At 32.6% G+C, this 15,664-nt stretch overlaps 2 protein-coding genes across 4 annotated transcripts in view; one reads left to right on the top strand and one right to left on the bottom strand.

Moving 5' to 3' along the window:
- Nucleotides 1-15,664, bottom strand: part of LOC113393722 (pre-mRNA-splicing factor ATP-dependent RNA helicase PRP16) — a 112,140-nt gene that overhangs the window by 88,114 nt on the left and 8,362 nt on the right. The gene's annotated exons all lie outside the window — the stretch shown is intronic.
- On the top strand, nt 9,778-14,946 carry LOC135193705 (uncharacterized). Of its 3 annotated transcripts, XR_010309389.1 has the most exons (5): nt 9,779-10,302; nt 10,743-10,918; nt 11,543-11,650; nt 12,232-12,329; nt 13,914-14,946. XR_010309389.1 is itself a non-coding variant. In XM_064217386.1 (4 exons), exons 1-4 carry the CDS (start codon nt 9,966-9,968, stop codon nt 14,007-14,009), a joined length of 717 nt encoding a protein of 238 aa, XP_064073456.1. In that variant the 5' UTR covers nt 9,778-9,965; the 3' UTR covers nt 14,010-14,946. The 3 variants fall into 3 exon arrangements, 1 of the variants encoding a protein (XP_064073456.1); XR_010309390.1 differs by lacking the exon at nt 12,232-12,329 and having other exon boundaries at nt 9,778-10,302; nt 11,470-11,650; XM_064217386.1 differs by lacking the exon at nt 12,232-12,329 and having other exon boundaries at nt 9,778-10,302.

Raw genomic sequence — 15,664 nt, 5'->3', positions numbered from 1 at the left:
TTTCACGTTATCGACACACTTATCTATCTGCGTATTATAAAATTTAAATATTATTATTATTATCATCAATTTCATTATTCAGGTTAACTAAACAGCTGTGTAGCTTGTAAGTAATACCGTACGATAAAATATCACGCCGAAATGGAAATTTATACTACTAGATTTTCTGATCTTTTAAATAAGCAGAATTCGATAGAAGCCTTGATGTGTATTTACAAACTGTCATTTTTTTTATGTTATAGGGGGCAAACGAGCAGGAGGCTCACCTGATGGAAAGTGATTACCACCACCCATGGACATCTGCAACACCGGGGGGCTTGCAGGTGCGTTGCCGGCCTTTAAGGAAAGAGTACGCTCTTTTCTTGAAGGTTCCCAAGTCGTAGCGGTTCGGAAAAACCGCCGGCGAAAGCTGGTTCCACAGAGTTGTTGTGCGAGATAGAAAATGTCTTAAAAATCGCGCTATTGTGGATTTTCATGGTGATCGGTACAAAAATTATGGCTACAAATAAGGCAGTGCAAACAATCTCTGTGATAAGAATGGTATAAAACATCTACATGTTAGAACTAACCGTTTCTAACGTGTAACATGTAACTGTAGAGTTGCTTTACATCATCTAAATCAACAATGTAAAATGACGATTCAAAAGTGCTTATGAGCCCTCTTGGATAAAGAATATTTTGTTTGATTGAATTTTGCATAAAACATTTTACGTAACATAAGTGACCCTTTTTTTAAGTAATAAAATATAATGATATATATGCTACATTATATATCAATATTAAGATTATTAGGACATACTTATCACATTATCGCGTTTCCAAGGTGACTTATAATGACCGAGACTCGTGTTAAATAAATTAGAGCTAGTTCATATCAGTAGCGCCATTCTGTAGGAATAAATTCGAAACTCACCGCAGAACACGATTGTCAAATGTCAGACAATAGCACGACATTAAGTACTACACTGTTCGCCCTTCAACGTAACGACGTTGAAGAGCAAGCAGTGGCTTATATGGCGTACGTAGAACACGTCAAAGTTTCATCACAATCGGATCAGTAGCGTTGGAACGAATACAAAGGACAAACATTCAGTTCTTTCTATTAAGATAAAGGATAGCGTCATAGTCACAACGCGTCAGAATTACGTAAGTTACGTAATGAACTCTAAGAGAATGCGACATTTATTGTCCTGAAAATATAATTTCTATTGAGGTATGTATTCCTATAGCACACATATTTTTCTATACAAAATTCTAACAAATTAACAATTTATCGCAATCGAACCTAAACTAAAATCGTTACCGTTCATCCGTCCGTTTTCCTACTCTACTAACACAACGATCGAGTTGCGGTCGAAGTTGAAACGGAATGTATTTAATATCGTATTATAATCGATATAAGTGAAACCCTCAATTACGGTTAAGTTTTATTTTTGTAAGGAATAGTCAGAGTTCGATCGGAATGGAATCGGAACGTATCATCAGCGTTATACGTTAGTAGATTCGCCCCAAGGACGTTCCACCGTGATTTAATTGAGGAATCTTATTAACCGACTTAAAAAAAAATTTAAGGAGATTCTCAATTCAAATCTCAGAACTCTATCATTCTTGAGCCAATTTGTAGAATTATTTTTTTAAGTGAAGAAAAAATGAGTGGTATTTTTGCCGGGAAAACTCAGTGAAGTAACTCTAACCCAATATCTTTCACTGAGGACCACGATAAAAAAATTAATAGTAAAGATCCGTAAATATTCAAGAGATTAACTATCGCATGTTTTAATAACATTAAGGAAATAGATAAAAGTATTATACAATTTTTAAGATATAATTATTTTTAATTATAAAATTAAAACCAGTAAAACCACTAATAAATCATAGAACACATTCCATGAAGGATTTAAGTTTTAAATAATCTCTTTATCGCTGTTCTTGATTAAGTTGACAGTTTTAATGATGATAAAATGATAGAGCTAATACTAAATAGACTTTCGTGTTAGTTTACATAAAAAAATTGATAATGAATTGTAAATATTAGAAAAGACAAGAAGTTTGGTTATTATTCTTGTAAGTCGTATTTTATACTAGCAGTACGTCCCGTTCATACCTACGGGTAAAATTCATAAAATCAAAATATACTTTATTCAAGTATGCTTATACAAACATTTTTGAATCGTTATTTAACAAACCATATTAAGTGAAGCTACCTCCTAGCTTTATACAAAGATAAACCTCCCATTTTCCCAAATAACTATCAATCCTTTCAAAGACGCTTACGTTATAAAATAATTGTGTGCCAATTTTTTACTTTCTTGACTCGGAAGTTTTGGCTGTGCTTTGATATTTCTGAGGGCATACAATTTTAAATGTATGGATTTAAGTTCTATTTTTCTTAATAGGCAAAATTTACAAATAAAATTTACAAATTTACAAAATACAAAAAAAAACGCAGAATTTCGTTGAAATTAAATAGATGCAGATTTCTTCACAATGTTTAAATATATATGTGTTTTTCTCTTTCTATTGAATTAATGTCTATGTATTTTATGTATGTATATAACTATGCACTTGATGATGGTATGTGATCAGTGTTACCTGTGTCTTATGATGTTGAAGTAATGTAGCTTGATTAAAAAAGTATGGATTATAATAAATATCTATAAAATGATTTACCGCTTTTGTGCCTGATTAAAAAAAAGAAATCGTCGTAAATTAAAATTCCAAAATTAAAATTAAATGTTTAATTATTCATTTATCTTATAGTTTATAAGACTTTAAGTCCATAACGGTATTTTTTTTTAATATTCAGGAAGATACATTCTGTCGCCGGTATGTACAGACGCGCGCTAAAGTTTATAAACGAAAATAATTCTTAAGTCAATGTTAAATGTTATTTTAGTTTATTTATAAAAAAAAAACAGTAAACACTAAATCAAAAATTAACTAAGATGTTATGTCCTATGTGCCTGTAGTTACACTGGCTCACTCACCCTTTAAAACGGAATACAACAATACTGAGTACTACTGTTTGGTGGTATACTAGATAGTATACTTCATAAGTATATAAGTTTTATAACCTTTTATGACGTTGCGATTACTGATACAAAAACGAGTTTTCACGTATAAGATTTTGTTCAAAAATTGGACGTAGTACATTTTTTCAACAAAATAACTTCCTATGTTTAGAAATTATTTTATCGAAATGTATCGATAAAATACGAACAATGTGCAACCTTGACGAATTGAAGAGTAGACGTTAATTGTAACGACGCGAGACTTTGTGTTTCTACGTTATAATCGAATTATCATTGTATTGCTAAGTGCACTGTTATTTGTCACGTTTCATTACTTCTTACTTTTATCTGATAATTTGGTTTTGGTAATTTACTATGAAAATAACCGAATTGACTTTGATACGGTAATACCCACTTATTATTAGTTACCTACTTTATATTTTTATGTTCTGGGTTTATTGGAGAATGAGCCCGTGCAATTTCAATGTTATTGGCTCATTGATGGTGTTAGAAATAGTTTTTATTTCAAATAAAGCTGGTATTATTTAATTCCATTAATGTCCATAAGTAAACTTCTATATGATTCTACTTGAATAAAATGTATTTTCTAGTGACAATGCATACAGTGGTCGTTCGATTAGTCGATAGTCTATATATAGTGAATATATTTTACATAATATCGTTTTCTTATGGGTTAAGTCTAAGGAAATATTACGACGCAATGATTATAATTATAGAGGTTCCTTCATAACTAGTTCCGATGGCGTATGTTTTAATAAACGTGTGGGAAGATATAAATGATCAATTGTCACAACAGTGAACTTTGTTTTATCAATAAATAGTGTATTGTACAATTATAAATTATATTTATAAAAATCATAGCTATCCAACGACCGTTTATAACTTATATAAAACTACTAGCGATTCAACGAAGATTTCAATAGACGTCAATTAAAATGGAGCATTAGATTTATTTGGAACAAAGTTTCCTATCTTACTCGGCGAATGAGAGCTAGGTCGACTTAAGTTTAAGACTTCGACCGTCACGACACTTGCCATAGCAGGTGTGTTAACAAAGGCTTATCTACACAGACGTAGAACAGAATAGGTATATTAAGTTTTATTTATATACAGTTAATGGTATTTAATAATATGATATAATGTTTATTTTAATATTATTGTTATAAATAATTTGTAATAATAAAGTGTATATTTTGCTGTTAGTTTATTTTTTTTTAACTTTAATCATAGAATAACAGAAGTCGTACGCGACTGTACTCATTATAGTATTACATATATCATCAACAGAAATGCAAGTCGAAGGTCATGTCGGAGGCCGGTTTGTACTTCCGTAAAAATCGGAAGGAATAAAAATGATCGTGTGAAAGAAAATATTTCACGTCAATATATCGATGGATCTAGAAGATTCCAACGTAGATCCTGTATTAGTTTTAGTTGCTAAAAGTTAAGAATAATCGAACTTAAAAAAAATCTTTTAAGTGTTTTACTAAACACCACTAAAGAACGCTTGTCGCTTATAAGTAAGGTCGTTAATATTTAAACACGCAATAGGTAATTTATATTGAACTAGTTCCCGTCCGCGGTATCGCCGCTTGTAAGCGAGAAGGGTAGGTTTAGGTTTATAGACAATTATTCTCAAAAAGACGTAAGTCGCTTACATGAGAAGCTTACGCTTCAAGGCATTGTCTTATTATTGTTATTCTATTTTATTATTACAATTTTTTTAAAGTGCATGTACTTTTATGTAATTAGCCAGTTTGGTCTTAAATGCGTTAAATGAGTTTACATTTTTTATGTGAGCAGGTATTTTATTATAAAGTTGCGCTCCTTCATATGTAACGTTTTTATTACCATATGATGTTCTAGTTTTAAGTAATACAAGATATTTAGCTCGGCGGGTGCTACACTTAAGATGTTCTTTTTTTCATCTTATTAGTATATATAGCTTTATATGTATCAAAATAAAATCGGTTCAGTAATCAAGACTTTCGAGCGCAACAAACAAACTAACGTTCGAAATTTATAATATTCGTCAGAATGATTGTTACCACCAAATCAGTTGCAATGTTCAATTTAAAAAATTCACATCAATCGGTCACAAGACTGGTCAAGGTTTTAACGAGTCTGCGTTACATATGTGCGTGACTATGTCTGTCCGTGTGCGTGCGAATATGCGTTTAAATTAATTCTCTGTCACACATGTGTATTGTGTATGTAGCACGAGCATTATGTATGTGTGTTTGTAGCACGTGTTCAATTCGTATCTCAAGTCTAACATTACTTTGAGTATTTTAATCTCTGCTGATTATCTGATATGACTTTATGTATCGGTACTAATTACTGAGCACTAAATTGTTTTCTGTTATATTAGACATAAGCTGGAAACTAGAAAAGCATACGAGATACGGCAGTTCATTTGATAGAAAGTGACTACGACCGTACACGGACAGCTGCATCTTTGCGTTGCCGGCCTTCAAGGAATGGATACAATACTTTTAAACAAAAAGTAATATAAATATAAACATAGTTCTTTAAACACAAATGTGCTCCGCGATTATTTCATTATATCCCTTATCGTTGTTATCAATTGGATTTGCAGACGCAGTTAAGCTATTCGTATCGTAAACATTACACGAACGGCACGAAAGGAGACTAATACCGATTACACACGTGACTTTAGAAATACTGAACAACTACATTTTCTTGATGAATCTGAAATTTGGTTTACTAACGTATGTCGACCTCATCAGAAATATTATAACGAAAATAGGTTCAAACGCTATTTTGAATATAAAAAACGATATAACCTCTTTTCGTTCGATGTGCATAGTCACGCATTTAAGGGGTTTTCCAATAGGACTTGACAATTTTGAATTTAGATTGTGAACTAACCCTTTCACTTAACATCGAACTGTCACTGTCAGTTTATTCAGTAGACATAACATTTTCATCATGGTGAAGTACCCGAACGAACAACGTCTGCAAATCATAAGAATTTACTACAGAAATTCGGAGTCGGTGGTCGCTACTTTAAGAGCGTTAACCCCGTTTTTCGGTCGTAATTCTCGCCCTAGTAGAGAAGCAGTAACAAGTTTAGTGAAAAAGTTTCAGTCTACGTGTTTGTTGTGTGATGTTGCCGTGACAGTGGGAAAACGGGTTGGTCGAAGTATCGAAAATATCGCTGCCGTTGAAGCGTCCGTAGCAAATGAACCAAATCAGTCAATTCCATGGCTCAAGAGTTGGGCATCGCCAAGACTACTTTATGGCGAATTTTGCGTAAGGATCTTGCTTTACACCCATACAAGATCAGGCTCACTCAAGAATTGAAGCCGATGGACCATTCGAAGCGACGTACGTTCTCCGATTGGGCTCTGGAAAGGATGCGCCAAGATGATCAATTTCATCGCAAAATCATCTTCAGTGACGAAGCTCATTTCTGGCTCAATGGCTTTGTCAATAAACAAAATATGCGGTTTTGGGAGCGTGAAAATCCACATGTGCTTAATGAAAAACCACTTCATCCACAAAAGATAACCGTTTGGTGCGGCATGCCGGCGGGCCATATTTTTTCATCGACGATAGTGATCGCCACGTTACTGTGAATAGTGATCGTTATTGCGTCATGATTATTGATTATTTGTGGCCCGAATTGGAATATATGGACAGCATGTGGTTTCAACAGGATGGCGCCTCAAGCCACCGAGCACACACTACAATCGATTTATTGAAGAACAAGTTTGGCGAGCGTGTTATCTCAAGAAATGGACCAGTCGATTGGCCGCCTCGTTCGTGCGATTTAACGTCTCTAGATTTTTTTCTTTGGGGCTACATCAAGTCGTTGGTCTATGTTAATAAGCCGACGATGTTGGAAGAGCTCAAAGCCAACATTGAACGTGAAATAGCAGCCGTTTCGGCGGAAATGTGTGGCCGAGTCATGGAAAATTGGGTCCAACGAATCGACCGGTGCAAACGTGCCCGCGGTGGCCATATGAGCGAAGTCGAGCTCCATACATAAATGTATTGAATGTACTTTAACCCTATTATAAAGTTTTTGAAATATCTTAAATGGTTTTCATTTTATTTTGAAAAAAATTGTCAAGTCCTTATTGGAAAACCTGTTATAACCGATTCTAACTATCTTACCTTTCCCCAGAAAGGGTATGTGTGTGTGTGTGTGTACAGAAGAGATTAGGAACTGTGTGTCGTCACTCTCACATTTTTAACAACTTAAACCCGATAGCTTTTAACCCGGAATTTTATCCAAATGATCTTTATTCGAGTAGGTTTTTTATGAACTTTTTAATGAGAATATCATAGAAAATTATTCCGATAAAGATTATTTATTTGTAAGGATACTATCGGCTGGAAACCTAGAATTTTGTCAAGAAACTCCGTGGTGCTGTTACAAAGTTATAATCCTTAATAAATTAGCATGTCTCTTATGTCCGATTTGTAGTCTTTAAGTTAAGTAAATAATTTAACATGACTTATCGGCTCATCTTTGTGAACATATTACTGGTAGAATCCACCTGTTTTGGTGGATGCAGTCTATTGGAAAGCATTTGAAGCCGGTTATCCAGGTGACCAAAATCAGTTAGGAGGACATCATAAATTCTCATTTATTAACATAGATTGGATATCATATCGTATAGTGAATAGCCGGCTTTAAATTAGACAAGGATCGTAATTATTATTTATTTAAATATATATTATAATGTAGACACAGCTGCGGTTTGATGCACGGTATATATATATATAGACATGAAAAGACATAAAAAGTATTTCGTTGTGGTATTTAAAGTTAAAATTATTATATTTAGAGAACTTTTACAAAGACGGTACAACTCTCAGGGAATTACATAATAAAATACTTGGGTTGTTAATGATCCGGAGATAAGACTTCCACTTAACATTCTAAGCCGAGTTACTAGTTGAATAACTTAACAACGTAAAACGTAAAATAAGATACGTAATAATAGTTTGAAAATTGTCGTAAAATCGTGGAAGGAACATACTATATGTTATATTCCGGGTCGATTCGAATTGAAATACATCATACAAAATATTAATATTAAAAAAAAAAACTTTATTTGTCGTCTTTATTTCCTTCCAAAACGTCGTAACTGACATTAAAATGTCATTCAAAGATGATCTTTTATGATGTAACAACATCCTTTTGATATTTTCTACCGTTATCGTTTAATGAAAAAGAAAGTTCTTTAACATAACATTTACTATTATACAAGACTGCCATTGATATAAAGTAGCCGATATTCGTAAAAACCGGTTAGATTTTGATGATACTTTATTCTTAATACTTCCTTTCGGTAAAGCATATAGCATAGTATTGATAGATGCTAAAAAATCTTAGGGGTATTGACATACATAAATAAATTTGGTTATGTATAAAACCTTTTTTAAATTTGATAATTGACGAATAAGTATCAACCGTGTTATAAAATAAAGACAATGTATGGGTGAAATTAAAAAAATAAAAATATTATTTGAATTGAAATAATGAAATGCAATCTCATTTTGAAATTAGAATTCGAAATTATTTTTATAAGTTTACAATAATCGCTTAAACGATTTCGAAACAAGAACGAGCTGACGTCACGTTTCATTAAGCACGTCCAAGAATGTGTGGCACTTACATTGTTTTACTGTTTAAAGGTCGTGTAAATAAAACTACTATTAATTACGTGTTACCGTTTTTGCTTGTCCGAGAGGCCAACATACCTGCCGCTCGCCGGTTGGCGCCGGCACGCAGTGGGAGGGGAGCCTGACAAGTGAGGTCACTCAGTGCATTGTTGTAAGTTGAGGATTTTGTCGATATCGGTATATTTTTTTTTTTTTTAATTTTAGTTTACCAATTCGTAAAATTGTAATATTAAAACTTTTTTTAAATTACTACAATAATACAGTCTATCTATTAATAAAAATAAAAACTTTTGTTGAAAAATATTAGACACGAAGCAAATGCCAGGCTACAACTCACTAGGGCAGAATTACGCATACGCATACGCAGGTAAACTCGCGTGGAGAAGATAGTTACCAAAAATCTTGGTAAGCAAATGAAATAAATCATTTTTTATTTATTTACAACCTTGGAAATGCGGATGTATAGTAAAGATTGGACATTACAAGGATAATTTAGCTATCGCTACGTTTATTAGACTTTATCTTAAATATATAAATACAAAGTTATTTATGTAAATAACTAATGTCTAATGGCATATATTCAATATTGTTTTTGAGATAATTCATTAGTTTTGAGGTTACAGAGAATATTTAAAAAATACTGTTAATATTATCCAAACTAACAAGCGGGTATAGTTCTATATATATAAACATGATATAAAAAAAAATACGTGTAAAAATATGTTACCAGTTAATCTTGTACTTATGCTGCTTCTCAAAGTTCAAATAAAGCGCACCTACTAGGCTGGTTTATTTGTCTCATAATATTTAACAAATAAATCAAACAAATAGTATAATTATTTAGTTTTTATCATGTAAAGAAAGATATTATTGATAATATAGCAATTTATATTTACTGATAACATATATTCCATAAACAATTTTTATCATTCATATTTGGTAAAAGTTATGCATTTTTTTATCGATAGATAATATTTTATCGTGCACGAACCGCACTAGGCGCGTCATACCGAGTGGCGGGGAACCCGGCCCTTCCCGCTTCGTCCTCCCCGCCCCGCATTCGTATATAACATCGGGACGGCACGCGCGCCGCGTCTTACGTTCCGAAGCCACCATATAGCTCTGTGTTTTTTCACTCGCGAAGCCACGCGGACATTGTGAAAGTGTGATTACAACGATTTCTCGGTAGTGAGAGTAAGCCGAGTGCACCCACGACACTAGCGTCTAAATTTAGTGGTGTGAAATTGTCTCGCGAATATAAGAGAGAGTTCAATGGAAGCCAGGTTCGTGACCTGCCGGAGCTTCCAGCAGATCAAGCCGCCCGAAAAGAGTTTAGCACCGCCTCCGACGGTGAAGGGCCTGCTGTCTCGCTTCGGAAGCCAAGCCCAGGCTTTATTTGCGCCTAAGAAACCAAGATTCGGTTCATCTGTAGCCATCCACAAGTTAAGGGAGTCTAAGTGGTTTAAACATGAGGAACAGAATATTCTGTGCGCCGTGCTCGAATCCGGATTCGTTTTGGAAGTACGAGCTGAAGATCCTTTGCCGCCTGACACGACGCTGTCACCAGACTACCATATGTACGCCATTGCCATGTGGAAGAAGGGTAAAGGTTCGTTAAACTTGTTTCACATTTAAAACACCTTGATTTATCGTATATATTGGTACACGATAAGATACACATTCGCGGAGGCGTGTATTAGACCGAGTAGCTGCCGGCGTTGCGTAGCGATCGAGCGTTCTGAGTTCACAATAGGATTTGTAAATAATTCATGTCGTACGCTACACCACGCTCTTTCGTCTCGTAATGACGTTGGGCGTTCAATACTAAATTAATTGCAATATCCGGCGAACGAACTGTTTTATACATGGGTTTTATTCAGGCCCGACATTTGCATAACCGGTTACCGATACACAATAAAATATTAAAGTAACAATAAAATTTAAATATTTTTACTATTATACGAATATTTACGATATTATCTTCAACTAATTAACTTCCTGTCTAATCATGTAAACATTTATAATGACATAGAATTATGTTCGTTGTAGAAAAAACAAAGAACCCGGAACAGATAGAGGTGTACACGGTGCAGCAAAAAGGCGTGCGTAAACGTATCATCAAGACTACCTTGGGAGCCTTCTGGAAGAAAGATTCCGTTATACGAATCAACAACGTAGATGACAAACAAGAGACGCCCAACAGCGAAAAAGACATCAGGGCTAAGGTACATACATATCGATTGCGGCACAAGTTTCCAATTCGCACTAAAACCATTACAGTTATCTTGTAAATTCCTCACTGCCTTATCTACCTGCTGTATCAGGAAAATCTATATACAGTCATAGTAAATATAAAACAACTCTATCAACATAAAACGTTTCAATAGTAAATTGCATAACACGGCCTTCTAGCAATGTCTTGACACGCAACTAGCATTGCGATTTTGTGAAAGATTGCCAATATTTTTTTAACCTCGTTAGTAATGTGTATATACATATGTAGCTTCATTTGTCAATTGATATCTGACTTAATCTATCTCAATTTTCATGCAAATTAAGATTTCCATGCGTCACATACTAAATTTTAATTCTGTAAAGTTAATTCGTTTATTTGAAATGTATCTCGATCCCTGCGTCATACGTGATCATTTTTCGTCAATTTCTCTAAGACCTAAATGTCGTTTCTTATTTAAAATTATCTTTGTCGACCTTTAAAGGTATCAGTCCTATTTCTTCCTCTCTAGGCTAGACGTCAGAATTGGAAACCTCTTTTCAGATAGCCTCATCGGGGCTTTCGTTTTTCGGAAAGAGAAGTGGAACAGCTACTAAGAAGCTTCTACTGATTGCAGCTTGACATGGCTACAAAATCCAGATTTGAACGTAACTGGCATAATACACTGCATTTCGTCCACTGGTGCCGATATGGGGAGACTCCACAAGAAGCTAGAATGAGACAGGTAATTTATTTACGATGGAAAAACAAAGTTAGAAAGATCTAGAAATTTCTGGAACTTAGCGATATTGCGCGTTTCAATACCGTTACGACGGTTTGTTTAATTTATACTTTTTTATTTCATGCATGTAAAATGAAAAAGGAACTGTCCTTACAGTGTTTTGTGATGTTTTTTTTCCTATCTCTATAATACAATAAAATGTCCTTGTCCATAATCTCTTCGCAATAATACTAGAAAAAAATTATATTAAAATTTTAAGATTTCACTAAAATAATGTCGTGAAAAATTAAATGATTTGCAATACAATATTTATTTATTGTATTACAATTCGTAAAGACAGATTCTTGAACGACATATATCACCTTCCACAATAATTCAGTTACTATTGCTTTTTTTTTTTCGAAGCTTAATATGAAATGTTTTTCGTATGAGTTTTGTTTTAATGTGGACCTTCGCTATGCTTTCATTTAATACCGTGTACATTGAAAACTGGGCACATTTAAGGAATAAGCGTCGAAATGCATGGGCCTCGACTGGTGTCGAGTGTAAAAAAAGAAACGCACAAAGTAGCAATTTTGTTACAGATCAGCTTAACGACGTCGAAAACACCCATGATTATCATATTTTGATGGTAATCGTTGAGGCGCTTTGGACAAAACGGCTGGCATCTTTAATATTACCGGTGAGGTATTTTATATTACACGACGATGATGTACCTGGATTCAATGTGCCCTGTGTGTTAACTTATGTGTAACTCTAATGCTTTAGTGTGATCTTTTATTTCGCATTTTTATAAAATTATTTTACAAATGTTCAAAAAAATATATTCATTGTTTTTTTTTTTATTATTATACACGTGACTCTAAAAGCAAGGAGAACCAGAATGCTCATAACGAGTTTTGATACTCTAACCGATAATCAAATAATAGTGTTGTTCTTTTCAAAGTCGTTCAAAGATGACTAGTCGAACTAGTTTATTAACTGCAATTATCAAACAGATATCAACGTTTAAATGCAATAAATTATTCAAAAAAATTCAAAATCAAAAAAAAATAAACAATATATTTGCCTAGATTGAAGACAATTAAATGACTCTTATCGAAGCAATTAAAAGTTACATAAAATTTAAGTAACTGTATTGACATAATGCTAATGAAACAATTATATCGAGCGTTAATTACAACTTTACCTTTTAAATATTAACAGCCAACCCGCGGTTTCTAGAAAATACTTACAAACAAAAACACATAATTAATTATATAAAATTTAATTGTATGAATATTTAAAAATTTAATTCAGCGTCATAAAATTTATAATTTAACATTGTTCAAGACAAATATAAGATATTAATACGTATGTAAAAAAAATGACGTGGATTTGTGTTGCTAAGTAAATTTTATTGTAATAAAAGTTACGAATAAGACAACATGTTTAAATAATGAGATCAGCAATCAAACCGTTGTTGCTAGCCTGATTGGAGTAGCTATTTATACAAAAAAAATAAGTAATATTGAATAAATATACGTATAAAAATTATACAGCCATAAGTAATACATTTTTTAATTTTTAGAAAGTGTAAAATTATTTCAATGACGTTAATTTTCTATGGCAACATTTTGTCGTACAAACAATTAAATGCCATTTGGAGTGACCCCGTGTGACATTGCCAATTATTTATTTAGGTTAATTGATTCTGGTGTCAAACTTGAGGTCAATTTGTGTCAATTTTATCAATAAATATTTGTTATAGAGAATTTAATACTTCTATGATACCGTGAGTAAATTTAAATACGCAAAAATGGATTTTGATAGATTATTTTAATATCAATATTTAACATAATCTCTTAGCTTCATTAAAACACAATGTACGGTACGCTAATTATCATCGTTTAAAATACATGATTGCTTATAAGTCATATGGCGTTAATTATATATAATAATATCACTCGATGATAACCTTGAATGAACAAATCGTTGAGATTATTTTAGGTCTTTCCATATGTAACAAAATTTTTAATCTTTTGAAGATGTTAGTGTCTCACGCATCAAATGCAATCAATTTAAATAAGGAGATAGAACTTTAATCTAATTTATCCATCGTAAAGGGGACGATAGAAATAGTTTTGGTTCGAATTTATTTTGAAATATATATTTTAATAAAGAAGCAGGAAAACTCAATTGTTAAAAATATTAAATATTTCCAAGTAAACAAAAAGCGTCAAAACGTTCGACAACACCAATCTAAATTTTCATATATTTGTTTCAGATAAGCGAGTCGCTAAAGTGGGGCAACATCGGTATGAATATGGGTGTGATGCTCGTCAGCCAAAACAACGCCCGCGCTAAAGCGAAGTCCGTTTGAGTGTCGCAGGCCGGCAACGCCGGCACATGCTACGCTTGTTTCTGGCAACCCTCGCCCGGGAATATCGACTTCGTTTAAATTTCGAATACGTTCATTCCATTTTTAAATTCGATCTTTTAAACATGACATGGAATTTAAAATATTTGCAATTAAATATTGGTATTTCGGGTTCGGGTAATCAATTACGGAATCTCTCGCATTATCTTTTTGAATGAGGTCCGAATGGTTATTTATGGACGATTAAATTGTAAAATTCGTTGATGCGACAAACACGTAGTTATGATTTTGGAATCTTCGATGGTTTAATTTCTTAAAAAGCAAGATTTTTTAACGTTCCATTGCAAATGAAACTAATTGTTGACATTAAAAGAAGTATATTTTTGAATAGTGTGAGGGATGAAGAAGCTTTAATTTTTCTTTAGAAATTGATTTGATTCTAACATTCCTGATATAAAGAAAAGACGCCCCGTGGCTTCGAATGTGAATATGGTGTATGTTTTAATTTAATCGTATTATCCAAGAGTGTTAGTCGTTATTAGTATCCGACGGATGTTTACACTTACGACGATAATTTTACGTTCACTATTATTGCTAAGATTTTCGACTTTATAAGACTGTTCTGATTAAAAAAAAAATTATTATTATTAAACTACGAAAAACGTGTGAAATGTAAATAATTTTGTTAAATATGTAAATGATAAAATTGAATGAAAAATTGTAGACGTTAAATTTATTAAAATTTTAAAAGGATAATATTAAAACACTTAGTTTTTCGTAGTTTTTAATTTGATGAGTATTGTTAAGTATTCATATTTATAGTTAACGACGATGTGAAATAAATGTTTTGTGATTCGTGTTCGACTGTTTGAGAATTACGTAAATGTTTATGTTCTATTTATATGAGACATTTTTTATAAATAAATGGTTCAAATAAAAACATTGTTTCCATTGAATCTTTTATTATTTTAATAAAGATTATTATTTTCCTATGTCTAACAATACTTTTACTGGAATTACAGTCTCCTAGAACAGTAGTTCCCAAAGTTGACTGGACTTCGAGGCACCTAATAAAAACTTCCAACATCGGGAATCACTTCTTGGGTTCCATAAAGTAAAAGGTTTAACCATAAACATAAAATTTAGAGATTTCGGTATTTATTTTAAATATTAATCCGCCGAAAACTCCTCACATAGACTTGAGGTACCAAGGGGAAAGGATTAGTATATTTTAAAGGAACTCGTCACAGACAAGTCAAGTGTACTTATAATTATAAAATATTAAACGAATATCGGATTAATACTGACAAATATTCCCTTAAGTTTTATAAATTATTACAGTAACAAAGGTCTACTCTATGTTTTGACTACACATTCATATATTTTCATATTATTTATCTGTTTTACTGTAACGATTAAATAGTAACTTTACACAAAATTACTCTTAAACGCAACATGTGATTTTATTATTATAATCACTCTAGTTGGACAGTAAATAGTTTATAAAAGTGATTACAGTTTAATTGTTGAGGATCAAAATTCTTAATAGAGTTTTTTGTATAAATTTCCGTGACGTTCTTCACTCAAAATGTGCACTCCACTTATCACTAAAACATTTCTAATCTATATCGTAATATCACACGAAAGACTGATCTGAT

This window comes from Vanessa tameamea, chromosome 16, assembly GCF_037043105.1.
Source record: "Vanessa tameamea isolate UH-Manoa-2023 chromosome 16, ilVanTame1 primary haplotype, whole genome shotgun sequence".
NCBI lineage: Eukaryota > Metazoa > Arthropoda > Insecta > Lepidoptera > Nymphalidae > Vanessa > Vanessa tameamea.
This window is presented reverse-complemented; position numbering and strand designations above follow the sequence as displayed.

Bases quoted from the DNA above. Each gene is read 5' to 3' on its own strand.
- LOC135193705 (XM_064217386.1), top strand. From the start codon at position 9,966: ATGGAAGCCAGGTTCGTGACCTGCCGGAGCTTCCAGCAGATCAAGCCG. The intron at 10,303-10,742 runs GTTCGTTAAACT...TGTTCGTTGTAG, and splicing joins CATGTGGAAGAAGGGTAAAG to AAAAAACAAAGAACCCGGAA. The intron at 11,651-13,913 runs GTAATTTATTTA...TATTTGTTTCAG, and splicing joins AAGAAGCTAGAATGAGACAG to ATAAGCGAGTCGCTAAAGTG.